Here is a 22865-nt window from a genome sequence, read left to right as displayed (position 1 = left end):
CCAATAAAGAAAACAGCCAGTAAAGAAAGACATTGTCTCTGCTAAATGAGTGGAAGTAAGGATTGAACTTTGAACACTGGGTTACATTTTCTTCTATGCAGGATAATACCTGCAATTTAAAATTAAATTGTTTTGCATTTATTTCAGTTGTTCTCAATGAAGTATTTCAGAAGACAGGTTCTGCCAGCCAGATTTCTGTTCCACATTAATGTTGTTACAGTGCTTAGGAGCTCCAGTGGTCAGGTGCTTCCTGCTGCGTGCTAGGAGCTGTGCAAACCGCAGCAGCCCTTTTACCAACAGGTTGCAACCTCTGTTATGCAAGAGACAACAGGCAGACACAAACACACAGGTGAAGCACAAGGAAACAGATGATAAATGACCAGTTGGGACCACTGTCCTTCAACCTGCTTCTTGTCTCTCAGACAAGAAGCCATCCTAAACCATTAAGTGCCATCTAGTACTTCAAGCATGCTGCAAGAGAGAATGTGGGTTCTTCTGAGGAAAAATATGCTTGAAAACTATAATGTTCTTCCAGGACATACCTTGAGCAGATATACTGAAGCAGATCTTCTATTTTGGCTGATAATAGAGCCCCTTTTCCTATTGCTGGTAAAGCAGTTCTCAAAAAAACCTAAACCAAAAAAACCCCACCACTTTTTCTGGTGGAAGGGAAGTAGTCCATAGAGAAGCAGGGTGTACAGAAAGTTAGCCTTCAGGAGTAACCCAGAGACAAAGCAAGCCAAAGAGAAGAAAGGAGTTCAATTATACTCTTACATTGACATTAATGGAAGTTGAATTAGGTCCAACGTTAAGTAGGAAAAAGTAGCTCTCCAAAGCACTGGTAGAACAAACACTGTTGCTGTAACTACCTCATTCCCAGAAGCATGCTGATTTAATTTCAACAGTTAAATATTTACAGAGTAGATTGCATGTTTTCAGGAGTTGCAGGAGCTGCTCATAGAATGCAAATGCGCAGTCCTGTCTTCAGGGTCCTCACAGAGGATTTCCAGTCACCCCGCACCCCCTTGCTTCATTGCTCCCTACACACCTAGTTATCCATCAGGAAGGAGGAGCACGGCTGCCCCAGGAGGGAGGACAAGCCAGGAGCGGAGGGTACCCACGGCACAGGCTGGGATGTGACACTGTCCCACAGCACCTGAGCAAGGCAGGATGGCAACAGTCACATGTCCAACTGACAGCCCAGGCATCACCAGACCACACAAGGCAACGAGTCGGAGCCAAGGTCAAGTGAGTCTGGATGAGCAGGGGGGGACATGGCTGTACCTGTGGCACAACTTTGGCAAGGACCTGGGACTTGTCTGACTACAAGGGGGCAGAGGTCCCAGGCAGGCTAGTCATGGCAATTAATGCCTGTTGATGCACCCAGGATATGGCACTGCCCTGGCACCAAGCTGCTCTGATATGCTTCTACCAGCTATCACCTAAATCGCCCCAAACCACTCTGTAAACTTTAATTCTACTTCAGCTATATATGCCTGCAGCAATTGATATCTGTTGGAGTCATCCACATGTCTATAGAACCACTGAATTCTTTCATCCTGTTTTTGCTTCATCCCTCTCACATCTCTGACATTGAAGAAACTTGCACACAAAGAATCAAGAGAAAAACAGGCCTCCAAAGATCTGCCATGGATCTGGACTAGATTTCATTGTGAGTGGATCCTCTGCAACACCAGGTAGAATAGTATGTTTTGGATATCTAACCTGTTCCTACAGACTTTCAGCAATGAGAAATAGCGCAGTCTCCAAGAAAATGTATTCTTCACTATCTATACCATTAGAATACTTTTAAAAGCTGGAACTGCTTCTGGTACTCCCCCATGACTTAGCTTTAAAGAAGTATGGACTCAGATCCATGACAGTGCTGTAAATAAGTGCATGGCCAGTTAACATGGCTCATTAGATGCATAGTTAACAATTGCAGTGGTATTATGGTTGCACGTTTTAACCCCATATACAATCTCTTATCAACATACTGTGACAAGAATTCCGCACATGTATGTTTATCCAGCTTGATGCTGATTTGTCCCTTAGGAACAATGACATGCAGAGCCACTTTGAGATGAAGCCCTACATTTACAAAGTTTTTCAGGGTAGAAACTTTGTACTTATCTAGCTTGCATGTGTAAATAATGCATTACAAAATCCTTTAGTTAAGTTCCTTAGGAAGGACTGAAGGGTGTGAAGTCAGGGATGCTACCTAAAGCCTTCACTCTCCACACATTTCTGCTCCAAGAAGGCACCCAAATGCCACAAAATTCTCATCCAGAATAAAAATTCACTTTGGCATCATTAGTCAGAGGATACCACTCATGGCACCATGGGATTTAAGAGAGAAAGTATGTTTACCTTGACAGATGACCACATTATTTCGAGGCATATGGTAGTCTGACTCTTGTAAAGTTGCCAGGTACTCCCTTGCATATTGGGCGCTGACTATTCCAAATGGGTTCAGATGGCAGTTATCTTAAATTAAAACTATGTTCAGTCCTAAGAAACAAGTGTTGTTTATTAAAAAATAAAGTATCTTGAAAATACTTTCACAAGCATATATACACATAGAGACATTACAGCTTTAATCTTTTAGATGTAAAATCAGGCTTATCTCTATAATCTTAGAAATAAAAAAGCTTTTTAAATTACAGAAATCACACATCAGCAAAGTCACACAGCAGCAGTAACATTTACATCATTACATTTGGTGTAAATTTCAAGACAAACAAAACAGTAAACCAGGCTTCAATAAAAACAAAATTATTTTGAAAATATATGTTCTAATTAAAGGAAATAAAAATAATCGTGGAAGGTTAAAAATTATTCTGTTATAGGTTGAACACTATTGGAGAAAAAAAAATTGTCAAAGGAAACAGACTGTTATATTGTTTTTTGGGTTACCTCAAGGGTTGAATTCGCATTTCCCTAGAATACTACCATAAATAATTATTACTTATTGCTCCCTCCAGACATAACCCGAACTAGTACATTGATTACTTGAAACGAACAAGTTAATTCAATATTGCAGAAATGCCAGTTGTTCATTTATTTTGTTGTTCTTGATTTCAATGGAATTCTTAAGAGTACAGAATGTGGGGTTGGATCACTAAATGCTGATAAAATTATAATATTTTAGACTAGTTTAATTAAAAAAGAAAGAAAATCTCCATCATGTGCTTCTATTGAAAGGTCTCATTTGTCTGTGCATAATGTACTAGTGATATTCAGAAACCAACAGAAGAGGTACTACATTCAGAAGTTGATTGCAAGAGTCCAAGCAGACTGTTGGCCTACGAGTACAGCCAATGCTAAGTGTTTACATCTACTTAACACTGTGCCATGAGAATCCTTCCTTTGGATAGCCACATCCCCAAAAGAACTAATCCTAATATATGCTAAGCATGGTGGTCAGACAACATCTTTCTTACATGATACTGAAAGCCCTAAACAGCAAACCAAACAGCTTTTACTCTGGACTATTCCATCTTGGCTTTAGATAGACAATAATGCTTCATTCTTCCGACACAACTGTCAGATATATTCAATGCATTTTACTGAGAAGGATAAACTAAAACCCACAGCTCCCTTATGAGGTAGGTAAGTCAGATTCTCTCAATTTTAAAGCAGAAAATTGAGACACAGTACAGTTAAGTCTGTGACACTGCTTGAACCCAGTCCTCCTCCCAGTATTGTACTTTAATAAGTTCACACATAAAAATGAATGAAGTAATACAGGTACACAAATGGATCAGTACTCCTATCAAAATACATAAACTTTACCTGTAAGAGTTTAGTTCATTCTATTGAAACACTGGCTTAAAAAAAAAAAGTCCTGATAAATGCAGTACAATAATGTCTGAAAAGGAAAACATTATGATAATGGTTTTATAAAAACCTGAGATGAATCCTTGATGGACTTAATTCATCTGGTGAACAGAATCTCACAGACTTTTAAAAAACCATGAAAAATGAGATCATCTGATAAGACTTTTAGACTGAGGCTGACATTGCATTTGATAATGGGGCAGATTTGAAAGCATTCACTGCGCTGGCTGCAAAAACTCTGACGTGAACACAGCTTCTGCATAATCCTCACAAACATCCTGCAGTTCTGCTGCCACATCACACAGGGCTTCTTCTGTTAGTTGCTCTGCAAGACTGAGGGAGAGGGAGGGAGAAAAAAGAAAAGGAAAAGGTTCAGAAAGTCAGATTTCAAATTCCAGTCATTCACTCCATTGATATCAATGCTCTGATTTTAAAAGGCAAATAGTCATGTTTTTTTCTTTCTTTCTACTGCTTAGTTCGAGAAAAGATCTGGTATGTGTTCTGATATGTGTTGTATAAGATATCAGAAATTGTTTCCTCAGTCTGGTTCATAGCAAAGGACATAATTCAGGCTTCAAAGTGTTGAGAAATCTCAGTCGCCTCCTTTTTTCAAGCTCTTAGATACTAATCCTGCTTTAGGAATAAGAGTTAACATACTATGGTGCTCATCCAAAGGCCACTGAAGTAAATGGAAAGCTTCCTACTGATTTTAGCTGCCACTGAATAAAACTTTATTGCTCTCAGTAAGGCCTAAGGAAAAGTGAGAAAAGAAATTTCAATTTTCAGTGATCTCTGGACCACAGCAGATATTACAAAAGAAAAAACTATTTTAGTGTAAGAACACAATTGTTTACTGGCCTCTTGAACAGAGTTTTGCATATATTCTAAAATATCATAAAGTTAGTCTTTCTAAGATCTTTTGAGCATAGCATGGGAGTGTTTCTTTTAAATATTGTGATACTATTTTATATAAAGAGATTTATAATGCCCTCTGGTGGTAAGAATAAGTCAATGAAACATGCTGGATATCTGCACCTGTAGTTTCATTTCAAGTAACAACATGTATCAGGCAAATGGCAGCAGTGGAATTCAGCTGTCAGGAGAGATTCACTGCCATTTAATCCATCTTCCAATCCCAAGAAGGTGCCGGTGCTTGAACTACCCAGCCTCACACCAATTAGGAAAAGGAGTACAGTTCAGAAGGCAGAATGACAGTACTGAGAACTGACAAGGCATAATTCAGTGGTTTAGTTCACTAGATTCAAATACAGTGGTCTAACCAGTTATTAAAACATTTGCCTACTTATCCACAGTTGGGCAAACCATCAACACATGATTAACTTCACATATGCGAGTCATCTCAAATATTGCAGGACCTGTTCCTGGAAACACTGATGCAGATGCCAAATGTTACTCAAATGAGCTATTATCACTGATTTCAATGCTACTACAGTAAAAACGTGTGCAGAAGTTGAAAAACTCTTGGCAATTAAGCCTGCTGTCCAATCTGCCAATACAGACAATTATGGCGAACGACTCCATCTATAACCACTGAAGTTAGATTTTTTTAATTCTTTCTTAATACTCCAGAGTTTTCTTCTCTCATGTCTCTCCTCCCATAGTCAGAAGTCTTCTGATTTCCACTCTGGAGGGAATTAGCGGCCCCTCTATGCCAACTGATGTTGTGCCAGTATTTCTTCAGTTATGAAAGAACAGGACTAGCAAGGTTCAAGTTCAGCCTATACTTCCATGCTTTTTTTGGGCTGGGACTTTACAAGACCAATAGGTGATTTCTGAAATACCTCATACATATTGAGAATTATTTCTAGGCAATTGTAGGCAATCACTCAAGAAAAGTGCAAGGAAATGATAACCAGTGATATCAGTTAGTTGCTATATCTGTTACTGGGCAATCAAAACACTTATTCAAGCTTCAATGCAAGGTGTGTATTTCAGCTTACATTGCCCTTCTTGCTTAGCAGACATTGAGCGTAATAAACAATTTGTCTTTGCCAAGAAGTGAACAGCAGAGAGACTGCTACCTATTGCTTCTTCACCTCTTCTATTTGTACTAAGGGATGGTAAGCCACCTATGTCACACTTCCCACAGTGAACTCCATGAAGCATGAAGACTTGTGGAAGAGGTAGCACTGAAATCTGTGCTAAGGCCAATGGTCTCTTTTTAAGGAATATCCACTGTTGTCCCTTGAAACATGAAGTTCATAATCCCTCACCGTAAAGATTAAAATTTGCACAGTTATTTGCAGTGCTTTATTTCTTTTTCACTCAGGAAAAAAAAAGTTAATTTTGTTTTCCTTACATTTACCTGTTGATTATAGTCTTCTGAAAATAATTTCGGTTACCCTGTATTTCAGTTACTTTTGTGGTAACACCATAGAAAGATGTGAAAAATAATCACTCCTCCAGGACATTCTGCTCCCATATCCTTTCATTTTATCCAACTACCTTAAAAATCCATGAACATCAAGAACCAGTAGAAAAACAGTACAATAGCTGACTGCTTCTGGCTTTTAATTTGGAACTTAAATGGTCCCCTCCCCACTCCTTTCCTGAATAAAGACAGAAAAACCTGTTCAACAGCTGATACATTCACTTAAAAAACACAAAGGTAGTTCATATACCTCTCAGCAATCTGCCATGGATTGAAACTGCCTACCGCCTCATGGAAAATAAGCTTTAAGTGTTGCTTGTATCTGCTGTTATAATCCAAGATGCTCTGGAGCATATGCTTTGGCACAGAGAGAGACACATAGCATTCTTTCTGTAGAGAATTCCTAGTCAAGGGCTGCAGAATGTCATTTCCTGTCCGCAATTTCTCCTCTGCTTCTTTGTTTTCATCAATATCACTGGAAATACAAAATAGTCATTAAGCCAGAACTAGACTTTCAAGTATCTTTTTGAAGGATCAGAATATCTCTTCAAACAGTAACCGTAATTTTCTGTAATGAAAACACTGTAATGAAGACACACAGCTCATATGCACCACAGCTTAGGTGTAGGGCCAAATATTCTACTTACTTGCCATCAAAAAGTTTTTCAAATAAAATGTCCATTTCTGGCTCTGTGCGTCTGATTAATTTGGTTATCTGAATTGGATGAGGAGATGTAGGTCTTCTAGCTATTGATGCAATTTGTTGTTCTAGAAGGAAGAAAATAACATTTAAAATTGTTTCTTTGGAAGAGAAAAACTACATTTCCTGCAGGTAAGACCTCACAAAGATTTTTGCTTCTTTTAAGGGGAAGTCCTTCGGGTAAGTAAAGTATTGAAGGTGACAAACTCCTAAAATGTAAATTCAAGATAGAATTTCCGAGAGCTCAGTATATTAAAGCTGAGCATTTTAGAAATCCTACATTTAGTATAAACAGCTTGTTGTGTCAGTGGATACTTCTAGAGGAGAGATAGAAAATACCACTCTAAAACTAGTGTAGTCTATTAAGTTTGGCAGTAAATCCAAGACATGGAAAAAAAATCCAACAAGATTTAGGCTAAGTCTTCATCAGTCTTATTGTGAGATTTTCCAACTGGTATAAAACAACACAGTTCCATTAAAGTCAGTATGTGATCAGATACTCAGCTTGGAAAAAAAAATCAGTGTAGCTTCACTGTTGTACTCAATCAAATAGTAGGATAAAGAACAGAGCAGGGGGATTGGAAAAACAAGAAGCATAAGTCATCCTTATTAGCATGCCACTGTGGCAAACAATATTAAAGTATGTACATTTGTGTATAGGAAACATCAAACTATTGTTTGGAATGCTACCTTTCATTAGTGAACAGTTTTCTACTAATATGACTTAGGTCCCTCTCAATTAAAAATTTAATCTGATGTGAAAAGTTAGTTATATCTTTCATCTGAAGGTCTTTACATTCTTTCATTTATTTCCCATCCAATAAAAACAAGCAGGAAAAGTGTGATTACTGTGAAGTGGAAGCATCCAAACTGTGTTTTTTTCCAGGATTAAATACTTGTTGCTGAAGCACATTGGATAATGAATTCTGTACAGAAAAATCCAGATTTTCTGAGGCTATAAAAATTAAACTTTCATGTATGCTGCAAGATCTAAAACCAGTATCACCATCACTTGAAAGGAATAAAGAAAGGGAAAAATCTTCTAAGTTTAAGTAATTTAATATTATCTTCTGTGTACTGCCAGAAGAACCTTAAACTGTCATGGATTCACTGCTACACTAGTATTTACCTAATATTTACTCTTGAACTCTAAGCCATTTAAACTGATGGTTTATTAAAACAAAGGAAAGAAAATGGAAGAAGCAAACTGGAAGATAAATATCTGCTTGCTCCTGCCTTAGCAAATCACCAGCAGGAACAAACTGAGACTGTTTCACTATACCTTACCTCAGCCTGTGAACTCTTAAGAATAGGTTTGAATTCATCAGCATGAAAATGATTACTGCTAGGTAATTAATGGTGTTTCAAAGGAATCAAGTCAAATAAGAACACACTAAATACTCTTTTCAAGATTAAGATTTACAGATTTGCCAGTGCTTTTCTCAAAATTGAAGGCAGGCAAGTCATGAAGAACTTAACAAGAAAACAAGTGAAGTGGCTATAGGATACTTCAGACTTAGAAAGTAAACTAGCTGTCTTCTGGAGTAAATTTAAGTAGCTTATAGATGAATTGGAGCGTATGTACTTATGGAGCATCATCTTCACTGCACGAAAATCATTACTCACATTTTGGTAGAAAAGAAAATATCTAAGCTAAGGAATGACAAATGCCTAGAAAAGGGACAACAACATTCAAACTTAATATTTGGTGATTGGAAGTATGTGTTAAAGATCCCTGTCCTTCACCTAAGTTGCACTAGCAAAGCTTTCCATCCAAATGCAGCCCCAATAAAGGCAAGCAGAAAATGACAGCCTGTTCTCAGAACAGATCCTTCCTCTTTAAAATAGTGATTTTAGAACTGTATTTTAGAAACAGTCCTCTGAAAGGAGCACTATAGTAAAAAAGTATGTCTGGATGGTGCTATCTGATTACACATAATCCAATGATTTTGATTTCAAAACATCTGAATTTAAAGATACACATTAGAGGGGAAAGCAAGTTGCATTAAAAAGGCACTGACCCATTTTGTCTTCCTGGGCCCAGAACTCTGAATCACTGTATGCAATCTGCGTGAATCTCCTGCGTACAGCCTCCTGGTATCTCTGGTTTTGAACATAAAAAATTAATCAGTCAACACATACTTAGCAGTTCAGCTGTACTAGTTATCACCCAGTAGGAAAGCAGGTCATGATCGTCCTTGGTCAAAGCAGCCTTATTTTACCTAGTTAAAGTAACACAGAAAAGGGGCTGGGGGGTGAAATCGCAGATAATCATCTCAGTCAAAATGCCATACTTAAGACTCAACTATGTGCCAGTACCATGGCAACTCCTCCCATTTCAGATCAACAGCAGTTAGCCAAACAACTGAAGGGCCCTCACGCTGTTCCTGCCTTACCAACAGTGAATTCAGATGTATGCTTAAATGCCTCATATGGATAAGGACACTGCACAATGTAAGCTTCACGCTTCCAACTTATGAATAGGTCTCTAGAAGTAAATGGCACTAAACTCATTAGTTCTACATTAGGATAAATTTCACTGAATAGGAAGGTTGAAATGAGACTTGAACCAAAAACTATGGAAAACCTGATCAAAGAAAAATTTTTAAGAAAGCAATATATATGAGAAAGTTCAAGTCAAGTAAATGATAACCTCATGAATATTAACTTAGAAAGATCGATAAATAAGGGCACAGATAACCATGTATTTGTCTGACTTCCCCATGTTGCCCTGTAAAATATTTTGGATTGCCAGAGCATATTTCCTTGAGATGCTTATGCTACTAGAATAATAGGATCCTATATCACAAAAAAATGGGGAAAAAAATTAAATTCATAAATATTCAAATACTTTCCAATCTGTGAGACAATCAACATAATCACCATACTGATTCTCCCATTCACATATGATTATCTAAGCCACAAAGTCTGGAGGTGGGAAGGAAACTCAGGTCTACCAACTCTAAACTCTACCAACTCTCTACCTAACTCTTATGAGGAGCAGCTGAGGGAACTGGGGTTGTTCAGCCTGGAGAAGAGGAGGCTGAGGGGAGACCTTATCGCTCTCTACAGTTACCTGAAAGGAGGCTGGAGAGAGGTGGGTGTTGGTCTCTTCTCCTAAGTGACGAGTGACAGGACAAGAGGAAATGGCCTCAAGTTGCACCAGGGGAGGTTTAGACTCGATATTAGGAAAAATTTCTTTCCTGAGAGAGTGGTAACACACTGGAACAGGCTGCCCAGGGAAGTGGTGGAGTCACCATCCCTGGATGTGTTCAAAGAACGTGTGGATGAGGCATTGTGGGACATGGTTTAATGGGCATGGTGGTGTTAGTTGATGGTTGGACTTGATGGTCTTACAGGTCTTTTCCAACCTTTGTGATTCTGTGTGATTCTGTGTAAAGCTAGCAATAAAGCCATTAGGGCAAACATTCTTCTATTCTTACTTTACTTTTTGCTGGAAGTGCAAACTCCTTCCAAGTCTTTCATTTCATACACCGATCCAGTCAGACCTTGCTTCATTTAAGAATGTAGATACTTACAGATATTACAATTTATGGACAGTAAACAAGAAATTGGCACTAATGAGACCAACCAAAAGAGAAAACCTTACTTCAATTTCTTCCATTCTTTGCAACATTGACTCCAGACTGTGAGTGTCAGCCATAGGCAGAGCCTCAGACTGGAGTCTCTCATGCTGCTCCATACTCCACAGTTCCTGAGCAGCATCTTCCAAAAGATCATCCAATAGCTTTTCACTCAGAATATCTGCATTTGCTGCAACCTGTTATTTAAAAAAAAAACAAACAAACAAAACAAAAAAACCAAAAACCCACACAGCCAATGCAAGAAAGAAAGAAAAAAACCCCAAAAACAACTGGGGGGAAAGAATGCTTACAAATCAAACATTTCTTACAGCAGCTTATGGAAATAATCCAATTGTCATTTCAACTTTTCCCTCCAATGAAAATCCAAATAAATTCCTGTTTTCCTTCCACCCATACAATAAGCCAAATCAATAAAAACAGCTCACTATGTTCTTACGAATAGAATCAATGAATATGGAAAAAGCTTGCTACACAACTATGTTCCCAAATTGAAGACAAAACTGTCACAGGTTCAGAGATCACCCAGGAATTCGAGAAAGTGAAGTGACGGCCCTCATCTTACAAAACACGACACAAACATTTAACTTATCATACAGGAACAGTCTCACAGCAGCTGCAGGTGGTAATGAGTAAGTATATAGAATGCAGGCCACAGCCGTAGGTTTCAGTTGTGTCCAATTTTACCAATTAGCCATGGTACAATATCACTATTCATTTATCTGTATTATTTTATATGAAAACATGTTTCCCTCTAAGCAACTTTATGCATTCAAGGTCACATCAAGCAAAAAATATGCAAAAGGGATGATGTTAAAAAGAGCTTTCTCATTGTTTCACATTGTACATAGTGACAAAACAATACTTTAGAAAGCACACATGCCCATACAATGACACTGTTTTAAAGATGTGGTTTATATAAGTTGAAATTGCTAAGTTTGTGAAATCAGTACTACTTTTCCAGATGCATTCTGCTATACGGCAAAGATAAAAATTAATCTTAAATGTCAAACAGCTTCACTCTGTGACATACAGACATTCTCAGCTTTATGAGTTAAAAGGTGATTTATAAATGAACAATCCTTTAAAGGACAGTTTGTTTCCAAGGAGAGATTGATCTCCTAAACAAAAAATAAATCCTCTCATGATAATCAAGCTTTCTGTATTATTAGTCATTAATATTACTTGTCCAAATTTATTTAGTCATTAAATATGGTATTATAAGAATTATTAAAATAATCTTATCAAGTCCAGTCATGTACAGCATAGAACTGTTATGACCATTCAAAAACAACTTAAAAATGCATCTACTTGACAAGAAGCTAACCAAAATATTTAATGCAGCTTCGCCAAACTTCATTACAGTAATTCAAGACTCAAATACTGAAATGAAAATAGACTCTCCAAATGTTCAAAACTATGTTGACGACATAAATATGACTTGCATTAAGTTGAAAAGAAACTGCATGTTGCCCCTTTATAAATGTTTTGCAGATCTAAATGCATCCTTCAAACAGTGGCATGAGCTTGACAGTACTACCTGTGTCCTATCCAGCAGAGGTTCTAAGCGCTCCCGTACTGCCTTCTCAACTTTGTCTGCATACTGGCTTGGAGAAGCACTTTGTGACCTACAGAAAAAAGAACAAATGACAATGCCATTCTGAAACTTGGTGTGACAACAATAATTTAAAAAACCCAAACACATAAATGTACTTTGGGGGGAGGGGAGGGACCCGTGCGAGTGGGAAGACGACCATATCAGATCTGACACCATTTATTAGTTCTTCAAAGTAAGTCATTACCTTAACTTTTGTACTTTTTTAATTTCTCCTCCGCTAAGGTCAGTTAGAACCTTCACTCTTCTTGAAGTTTCTGCTTCAAGCCGTGCTAGTCTTCAAAAATAAAACAGTAACATAGAGGGTTACAAAATGCACATTCTAACAACTGAAGAATGAAATCACATGATTCTGAGTATTAGTTTAGAAAACCTGCAAAAAACTTTACAGAGAAAATTAATACTGACTTTAAGACCATATAAGCCAGGAAATTCTGTTGAGAATCAGGGATCTTCAATTATGTTTCTGCTACTGGCAAACAGACAACTTCATGGCTATCCACAAATACTGCCCGGAGAGACAAGCTCCTTAATCTTACCATACACACTGCCTACTACTGATCTAGCAGCTGGATCAGCAGTTGGAACTCCTGCTTTAACTGCCACAAACAGCAGTCCCGAAGAAAACTAAGTTTGGGGAGCCCTGGTCTACAGGATGCTGAATATAGTTTAAAATAAACAAACCTGCACTCTGTTACAGGCTAGGACAAAGATATTTATTTTGTCCTTCTGGAACAGGGAGATAATATTTACCTTCTTAATGCAGTGCTGTGAATATCCATTCTGCATACTGTGTATTTTGTCAATGCCCTGCCTAGCACAGGTTGGCCTGTGACTCACAGATAATACTTGGACCTGATCCAGGAAAAAGCATAAAGCAATGGCTCTTCCCAGGCTGTATGAATGAGGTCGCTTTGTGCCAAGTGGGAAAAGAATACAACTATCCCATAACGAGCTGTGCTGTGCCACTTGCCTTCATGGTCTGACATCCAGGCCAAATCCATCCTATTTACTAGTACAGATACAGCAGCATTTCCACAGGAAAGCAGGGTAAAGGCAGGTTCCACTAGACTATGAACATACCGCTTAGGTGAAACAGCTGGAGAAGTAGGGTTTGGAGGCATGCAGGGTATTCTGCTCTCCTTAACAAGTTGTTTGTTCTCTTTTAGCTGGAAAGCTATAGTTGTCTCTTGAAATCGGGCATGCTTTCCTTGAGGCTGTACCTGTCTTGATTTTAGAGATTTCAGCATTCCCTTAAAATTAACACAATCACATTAAAAACATATATTCCAATTGCTGCATTTTTAAAGTATTTTGCATTCTGCTTCAAAATTTGTCTTGAAGTCATGCCTGCTGGCTTTGTTGCACAGTTGACATATATGGAGATTTTACAACTGATTTAAAGGGAAGTACAACTGTGCCTGAACAGAACATATGCTTAATCCTGCAACTATTATTTTTGCAAACAGTTCCAATTTTTCCAATGTTGCTCTTCATGGGGAAAAACTTCTTTTGAAATTTTCAGAATTAGACTCTATGTTAACTCTTAACAAATCCAAATAGAAGGTTTCCAAGAATTCGTATTTTGAAGTTTTGTAATTTCTGTAATCAGTGAAGTAAATCGGCCTAACTTATATCCTCCTGGAGGATACAGCATTAGCACAACATTACTGCTGAGTGCATTTTTCATGACAGAGGATGACCAATAAGAGAAAAATATTTCAGCTTTAATTTCAAGTTGAAAAATAACCATGTTAATTTCAAACATGTAACTAGTTTTAGTGAACGTTTTCCTTGATGATTCTGTTATTCATTGTTTCTTGTTGTACAGGGCGTTTCTAAGGAACAGTAACACTACTTTCAAAACACATTTGACAAAATAGTCATAACCATTAGAAATAACGTAGGCAGATGACATAGCTCAGAATATTCAGAATTCCTAGCTTAGAATAAAAAAATTGTGAGGAAGTTCAAAGCTTGACAGTGTCTTACATTATATAAGAAACTGCAGAAGACAAGTAGAAAAAAGAGTTCTTTTTTCACTTCCATACCTGTGATTTTGCAGTTAATAACACACCTTTCTTCTTCAAAGGGCCACTTTCAAGGATGGGATCTTTTTTTACAGCTCTAGCTCTCACCAGTGCATCTATGCTTCCTTGTAAAGTGGCATTTCTCTCTGGGGTAGGTGGGTCATTTTCTTCTCGGAATTTATTGTGCAATATACGAGCACAACTGTTTGCCTTCTGAACTGCTGAAATATTTGCAATATGTCAATGTTTATCTGTATCAAAAATAATAAATGAACTTTCAACTGTAAGTTGAAAGGGGCAAGAATCATCTTTATTTCTACATTTAATACTTCTGTTATGCTAGGTATACCTAATCATGAAATTTTAAGCTCCACCATAATTTAAAAAAATACCACCCCCCCCCTTGTATTTCCTGACAAGTATTACATAAATTGTCTTTCTTACACTGTTTCTATGAACAGAAGATTTTGGATTTTGTGTTCATATACATATTTATACTTATATAGATATTTGAAAATACACATATATATATTAAAATCATGGCAAAGACTTTTGGTAGTAATTGCCATATGAGGTCTAGGCAGTGATAAAAAAACATTCTTTTTTAGGCAGCAAGACATGTGGCAACCATTAGATATTTGTCAATATACTGTCTCACTGGACTCCCAAAGACAAATTCATCTCATGGAATACTTCTCAGCCTTACCTAGGGGTAAAAAGGAACACTTACTATTCTAGTAAGAAACAGTATGAGGTATGAGAAAGACACCCCAAAGAAGAAAAACAATTAATATAGGCAATCCCAAGCAGAAATACAGGCTGGGGGGAGAATGAACTGAGAGTAGCCCTGAGGAAAAGGACTTGGGGCTGTCGGTTGACGAGAAGCTCAACATGAGCCGGCAGTGCGCACTTGCAGACCAGAAAGCCAACCACATCCTGGGCTGCATCAAAAGAAGCGTGACCAGCACGTCGAGGGAGGTGATCCTCCCCCTCTGCTCCGCTCTCGTGAGACCCCACCTGGAGTACCGTGTCCAGCTCTGGGGCCCCCAACATAAGAAGGACATGGACCTGTTGGAGAGAGTCCAGAGGAGGGCCACGAAGATGATCAGAGGGCTGAAGCACCTCTCCTATGAAGACAGGCTGAGGGAGTTGGGGTTGTTCAGCCTGGAGAAGAGAAGGCTCTGGGGAGACCTCATAGCAGCCTTCCAGTACCTGAAGGGGGCCTACAAGAAAGCTGGAGAGGGACTTTTTACAAGGGCATGGAGTGATAGGACAAGGGGTAGGGTAGATTTAGATTAGATATTAGGAAGAAATTCTTCACCATGAGGGTGGGGAGGCACTGGAACAGGTTGCCCAGAGAAGTTGTGGATGCCCCAACCCTGGAAGCATTGAAGGCCAGGCTGGATGGGGCTTTGAGCAACCTGATCTAGTGGAAGGTGTCCCTGCCCATGGCAGGGGCATTGGAACTAGGTGATCTTTAATGTCCCTTCCAAACCAAACCATTCTATGATTCTATTCTATATAATAATGTAATAAGCTATAATGGCTTTCACGAGGTCTCAAAATACTTCAGGTGGTAAATTTATCTCACAACACCTTGAGAAAGACTAAAGCCCACTTCCTTTCATATATGAAGTAAAAGAACAATAAAGTAAAACAATTCCCCAAGGTTACAAGTTGAACTGGTAGTGAAAAAAACCAAAGTCTTCAGCTTAAGTATCAGTTAATGTCTCTCTAGGTACTGAAACTGTGATTACCGTGCAGAACACATTAACATTAACGAACTAGCAAGAATAAAACACAGCCACCGCTCTCAAAAGTAGAGAAGCTGCACAAACCAAGGAAATTCTGAGCCAATGCTTCAGTATATCTTTTCACTGTAAACAGTTAAACAACAATAGCTTTGTTGGAGATTTGCTAACAGTCAGTGACTTTGCATTCCAAAATAATATATTTATACAGTATTATCTAGGTAGGTATTTAGAAATATTCTGTATGCACCATTAATATCAACTGGTAAACTGCCATTTAGGTCTACACTGCAGAAAAACAGTCCAAGTGTAGCCCATGGTAAAAGAAACAGACAAAACCAAGAAGAACAGTATAACAATAATACAGTTATAAAAAGGCATATAAACCTGCAGGTCTATCATCTCAGGGGAACAGCTGAAAAAAATGCATAACAAGGCTATGTGAATCTGATAACTACATATGGGCTGTTATACACTTCCGGCCAACAATACGTAACATACTACAAAATAGAACTGCAGATGGTAAGTTAACTGATGGAAATGTATTTAATAATCCAAAATACAAACCAGTCAAGAGACTCCTGGCAGCTGGAGGTTTTCTAGGTTTTTGTCTGTGCTGTCCCTTTAAGACGAGAGGTTTGTTTTCTCCTTTTGGAGATGCAAACTGCTTTCTGGATGGAAATGTCTCAGTGTTCCTTGGAGATTTGCCCTGAGATGCTGAAATACATTTCTTCATTTTTTTTGGTGTTTGTTTCTTTTCCAGCAGTGAATCCAGATCCTGCACCAAATATTTAAAATTTTAATTACTCTCTCAGTAAATCTGATGTAATAATGAGAAGCAAATTCAAGAAATGCTAAGCAGTTGGAACTTTTTTGGTGTGGTTTTGGTGGTAGTGATTATTCCTGATAGCTTGTTCATGCAGAAGCTTCTTCATATTGTTAACTTAAATCTTACATAAAAGGCTTGCATTTTCGTATTTAGAATTGACTCCAGCAAATTATTTGCTTACAGCATGTTCAAAAAGAAATGGACACAAAGACTACAGACAAAAAAAAACAAACAACAAAACCCACATGACTATGGTAAGACAGACAGACACTTCTTCCAATGCTAAGTCCAAACTTAAACAATTCTATCTCCTTTCCTGTTCCCAGGCAGTTAGCACTGTTACTGTTCTCATAAGCAGTTCAGAACAGTAAAAATAAAACCACAGCTCTTACAGTTAGAACAGTATTTTAAGGAAAATAAAGTATCTTATGGCTATTGTATCAGTTGTACCAACTTAATTAAATACTGGTTTTGTAATAGTTCAGGTTATGTAGGTTCTTACTTAAAAAAAGTAGGTAGGAACTGCAGCAGGAAATGTGAATCAGAACTTTTCTATTATACCAACAACAAGTTTTAAGACATCAGATATCACTAACAAAAGTCATTTGAAGGGCATACAGCTTAAGTAGCTACAGCTTTTCCTTCTGCCTGGACAATTCTGCACCCACCACCATGTGTGAGGCTCACATGCTCATCGCTAATCCTGATGACTAAAGCATGCATCGCAAAACAATAAACACGTAACTTACACCAATGTATAAAATGCAATTCTTTCAGCCCTGAAAACGGCAAACAAATCAGAAACTGTTGCTTTGTTACCACTATCACTACTAGTCCTCACTCTACCAGGAGAGCCAATGAAGACAGGAACAGCATCAACAAGAACAGCAGCAGATAACTTCTGTGTTTAGGATGCAACTCTATTTTAGACCACCATTATTTAGGAACTTTACAAAACATGTTTATACATTAGAAAATACGGCCTTTTAAAAAAACACCAAACCAACAGTAAGATATTCTGCCATTTCATGAACACATAATATAGTTTGCAGTCTTGTATTTCACTACATATTTTCTGCCTTAGCAAAAGCAAAATGTTTTTCCTACCTCAACTTGCAGCAAAATATCTATGATAATGTCAGAAATGGAAGAATCCACTTCCAGTTTGGCAGAACAGAGGGACAGTTGTCGAATGAGACTGCCCAGTTCCTTGCAGTGGGTAGGAATCTGCTGCTCCGTTTGATCTGTAAACTGATTGGCAAATGCCTGCAAGGCTCGTACAGCTCCTCTGTGTGCTGCCGCCAATCTGGATACTGCTCGAGACTGGAAAAATGAAAAATATATGCTTTAATAGCTATAGTTTCTATGAATACTGATACTATTCAAAGAATTGTTGCCAAAATTTCATGGAGAAACACTCAGGCTTGGGATAAGTCTGATGGATATGAGGCCATTCGTGAGACAAAACAAAACAGGCATTTAAGTAATCTACTAAAGGTACTACACAACAGTACTCATATCAAGTATCGTACTAGCTTCAGATAAAATAGCCTGGTTATAACATATTCCGATTTTTCTACTACCTATGCCAACAGAGTACTGCAGTCACGGGCTTGACCCTAACGTGCCACAGTTGCAGAAACATAGAATACTCTCCATCCTCCAGTTTTTGTTACAGAAGAAAATACAAGTGATAGAAAAGCACAAGAGAACAACAGGACAATATTGGCCAAACAGTAGGCATGATTTCAGTACTATCTGTCCGAAAGATGCTGGGCAGAGAAGAAAATTATAAAGGAGGCTGATAAGGCTGAGTGACATCAACAGGAAGTTAAAAAAAGTAGTCAAGAGTAGAACACAGCATTATTCAGAAAAAGAATGAAGAAGGAATTAGCCACATAAAAGCAGAAGAGCAACAGCCTTCCTCTCCAGTTTACTGCAGACAGATAAGAACAGAGAAGAAGAGCAGTGAAGGCAGTATCAGACCAAGTGAGACATACTTCTGCGAGAATAAGATGAAAGGTGCAAGACACAAAGAAAATCTTCCTTCTAGAGAGGGCTTAGGTGTACCCTAGACAATCAAACTCAATTAGCTAGTAAACTTTCTGTCAGTAAGTTACTAACAGCCTGAAGGACAATTACATCTTACCTTTTTAGTATGTTTGATTTTATGAGGACTCAGTTTCTCTAAATCATCCTGAATTTCTTTTACCTGTTTATCAAGAAAGGAGGGGGAGAGGGGAAAGTCAGTCAGAATTAGCTCCGTGTCTATAAATGAACAATTAATCTTCACTATAACATCTGAGTGAAAGTCCAACTTTTCCAACAGTGGTGTTCATCTCTCTGTCCAGTCACGAGAGAAATTAGTCACACCGTTCAGATGTAAACTAGAATGCCATGGAAGTTCAAAGATAACCTGATCAAATTTTTCTTGTTTCAGTTAATTTCTGTCAAATTCATCACAATAAACCAGCCACTGTACATCCTAATTTAAAACGCTGTTTCCTACCTGTTGCTGGAGTACATAGAGCATCTGAGCTGACCGTGCAGCTTGTTTCTGTCTCCTAGTGCAAACTCGTTGCTCTTTATCAGGATCTAAAATTTCTCTCTCTCTCCCTAAAAAGCATGAAATGTAAAGTTTTATGTCTTAATTTGACCTGTGAAAATCCCTATTAAGCCATGATAGCAAACATAATTTACCAATAAGGCTCTTCAATGCAGAACCAATACACAATGTGTCATATATTTTGCAGGGCTTCCTTGAGCAGTAATGCAAGCTAGTTATTTTAACTCTACATCATGTTTCTATATAGAATTTGATTAAACATTCTTATACAATATAGCTTATAGCTTATTAGTTATAGCTTAAAAAAATCACATGACCCCTTAGTTTTATGACAAAGTTGCGGGTCAAGCACTCAAAGTTAGGAATGGTTAAAGCTCCGGCTAGTTATTACAAAAGAACCAATACAGTGTATACTGGGGCTGGCTAGGATGGTGTTAGCTTTCTTCACAGTCAACAGTATGGTGCTGTTTTGGATTTATAACTAAAAGTGTTGATAACACTCCAGTGTTTTGGCCATCGCTGAGCGGTACTTGCACAGCACTAAGGCTTTCTCTTTTTTCAACTATGCCCTGCCAGTGTATAGGCTGGGGGTGTGCAAGAAGTTGGGAAGGGACACAGCCAGGACAGCTGACCCCAACTGATCAAAGGGATATGCCATGCCATGCTCAGCCATAAAAAAATTGAGTTTTTTGAGGGGAAGGTAGCCATTGCTCACAGATTGGCTGGGCATTGGGTCTACTTGTGGGAGGTAGTGAGTGATTGCCTTTGCATCACTTGTTTTGTTTTTTCTTTCTTCTTCCTCTTTCCTTCCTTTACTAAACTATCCTTATCTCAACTCGTAAGTTTTCTTGCTTTTAATCTTTTTATTACCTCCCCCATCCCACCAGGGGGGAAATGAGCACAAGGACATGGCGCTTCGCTGCTGACCAGGGTTAGGCCACAACAGTATCAGAAAGCACATTCATCATGCTACTGCACAGCCATAAATTAGGTGAGTCAGACTTGTGGAATGAAATTTTACCAACTGTTTCCCCCTTTCTCATCACTGATAAGAATATAGTTAATTACAATACTGTTTTTTTGCAGTCTGACTATCTAGTCAGTAGGCCTACAGACACCAATATTTTTTCACCCATGTTATTAAATAGCCTACCACTAATTTACTATCATTGCAGGTTGGATTGGAACTCACCACAAACTCTCAAAGATATTAAACCCTGCTGTTGCTTAAACTGGCTAGCCATTCTAGCTTTTAGCTACTTTTGAAAAAAGAAGATGGTTCTCAAAAATCCAGAACTAAATACGGATTCTAATCCAAGCCAAAAAACAGAAAGAAAAACAAATCAACAAACTACTGTACATTTATATAATGTAATTATTGTTCAGTCTTACACCTTTTTTAGTCAGTTCTTCAATTTTCTGGACATAGTTCCTCAATTCCTTTTGGAGCCGTCGGACTTCCTGAACATTTTTATCTTCTTTTTTGTTTACATTTGGCTTGGGGCCCGGTCCTGTGTCATGGGTGCGTGGAGAGTCCAAAACAGCTGATATTAGCTTTCCCTCATTCGGTGTGTAGAGATAAACTTTAGCGCCAGAGGTGGTAGTCTCCACTTTGGAAGGCTGACCAAGTTTCTGCTGATATTTCAAGCAAGTTTGAGACTTCAGTGCATTTTTATTTTCTGGACTTTCAAATACTTCAGTCTTTTGTTGTTGTGGTTTCTGGGCCAACAATGGTTTATTGACAGCATCTCCAAACACTTGCTGTTTCACTTGCTCTTCAAGATGTCTTCGTTTTATGTCCCTCTTGGCTAGCTGAATAGCCAATTTTAGTCTCTCTTCAGATACCACTGAAAACATACCAGAGCTTCTTATGCTGGGGTCCTCGCTTCCAGCTAGATTCCTCGGATCATTGGATGCCTTTAGTTTTTCTATTATAATTGGACGGGGGTTAGAGAATCTGAGAGCCAAGTTCTCTGGAACTGCAGGAACATTTCTATTAAACTGGAGCTGTTCCAAAGGGTAAAAAAAAGCTGATGTTACACAGAACACTTTACACAGGTGATGTACTTCTAGTGTGTAACAGTAAGGAAGATGGATCTTCTTTCATATTAGAACGCATTCTGTCATGATGGTACTTCTTCAAGGCATGTAAGGCATCCTGTCCACTCAGACAAATTCCAGTATTCAAATTAAGCATTTAGATCATCTTGTAACTAACGTTAGGCACTTATCTGCAACTTAGGGTGGGCACCTTAGGGAGGATACACACATTGAAAAATCTGCTCCAAAGTGACTGGGCAATGGACAATGAATGCCCTTATAAAGATTTTTTTTTTTAGAGTTCTGACAATGAAATTAATGAGTTATAACAACAATGAACATTAGTAATATAAATGCGTATGATTATATCATACTGATTTAGTAAGGCATTACTAAATTTACAAAGGTTACAGGAGAAACAATGAAGGAGATGAATGATGGAGAAATGGAAAGCTGAAACATGGTACCAGAATAAAGTTTCTAGGTTCTATTTCCATGTAGTAAAGCAATAGCTTAAGATAGTGTATTGGTTTAGACTGGGATAGAGTTAAATTTCTTCATAGCAGCTTGTATGGTGCTATGTTTTCGATTTGTGATGAAAACAGTATTGATAACACAGGGATGTTTTTAGCTCTTGCTGAACAATGCATGCACAGCGTCAAGGCCTTTTCTGCTTCTCACACTGCCACACCAGCGAGTAGACTAGGGGTGGGCAAGAAGCTGGGAGGGGACACAGCTGGGACAGCTGACCCCAACTGACCCAAGGGATATCCCATACCATATGACATCCTGCTCAGCAATAAAAACTGTGGGGAAGAAGGAGATATTTGGAGTTATGGTGTTTGTCTTACTAAGTCACCGTTACATGCGATGAAGCTGTGGAAATGGCTGAACACCTGCCTGCTGATGGGATGTAGTGAATGAATTTCTTATTTTGCTTTGCTTGTGCGCGCAGCTTTTGCTTTCCCTATTAAACTGTCTTTATCTCAACCCATGAGTTTTCACACTTCTACTCTTTTGATTCCCTTCCCCATCCCACTGGGGGAGAATGAGCGAACAGCTGTGTGCTTAGCTGCCTACTGGGATTAAACGACAACAGACAGGTAAATAATATTTACAGATGTAGTTTCTGATCTATACCCTTACAAAAGGACAGTGTCAAGATTATATATGACAGTATCATGAAGCGACTACAAAGATTTGACACTCACTAGTGGGCTATCTCAGGAAGTGTGTCATAATAATTTTTTTATAATGATCACAAATGAAAACCAATTCAGCATCACTGCAGAAGTCAAATAATACCTGTGTTTGTAAAGCTTTTGCTTCATTCTTGTATAGCTGGGTAGTGAATGCAAATGTAGCACCAGACATAGTTGGCTTGCTTGGCCCCATCACATTGGCTTGATGCTGAAAATCCAGTTACTTGTCCTTTGCTTACAGTTACAACTATGAACATAAGAAGAATCTTACATTATTTCTGCCTCTCAAAAGCAATCC

General features: G+C 38.3%; 1 protein-coding gene across 1 annotated transcript; it reads right to left on the bottom strand.

Moving 5' to 3' along the window:
• Positions 1 to 2760: 2760 nt before the first annotated feature.
• Positions 2761 to 22783, bottom strand: KIAA0753 (KIAA0753 ortholog). Its single transcript, XM_059829195.1, has 14 exons — positions 22671 to 22783; positions 20720 to 21332; positions 19269 to 19375; positions 18909 to 18971; positions 17867 to 18082; positions 16498 to 16708; positions 14201 to 14400; positions 13233 to 13402; positions 12072 to 12162; positions 10543 to 10713; positions 8954 to 9035; positions 6880 to 7000; positions 6483 to 6707; positions 2761 to 4173 (listed from the first exon to the last, which is right to left on the bottom strand). Exons 1-14 carry the CDS (start codon positions 22758 to 22760, stop codon positions 4056 to 4058), a joined length of 2478 nt encoding a protein of 825 aa, XP_059685178.1. The 5' UTR covers positions 22761 to 22783; the 3' UTR covers positions 2761 to 4055.
• Between the last annotated feature and the right edge of the window lie 82 nt (positions 22784 to 22865).

The sequence above is a fragment of the Gavia stellata genome, chromosome 25, assembly GCF_030936135.1.
Source record: "Gavia stellata isolate bGavSte3 chromosome 25, bGavSte3.hap2, whole genome shotgun sequence".
Lineage (NCBI taxonomy): Eukaryota > Metazoa > Chordata > Aves > Gaviiformes > Gaviidae > Gavia > Gavia stellata.
Note: the sequence above shows the minus strand (reverse complement) of the source record. Positions and strands in the feature narration are given on the sequence as shown.

Bases quoted from the DNA above. Each gene is read 5' to 3' on its own strand.
- KIAA0753 (XM_059829195.1), bottom strand. From the start codon at position 22,760: ATGGGGCCAAGCAAGCCAACTATGTCTGGTGCTACATTTGCATTCACT. The intron at 18,972-19,268 runs GTAGGAAACAGC...CTTGATAAACAG, and splicing joins TCTATGTACTCCAGCAACAG to GTAAAAGAAATTCAGGATGA. The intron at 4,174-6,482 runs GTATATGAACTA...CCTCTCCCTCAG, and splicing joins CCATGGCAGATTGCTGAGAG to TCTTGCAGAGCAACTAACAG.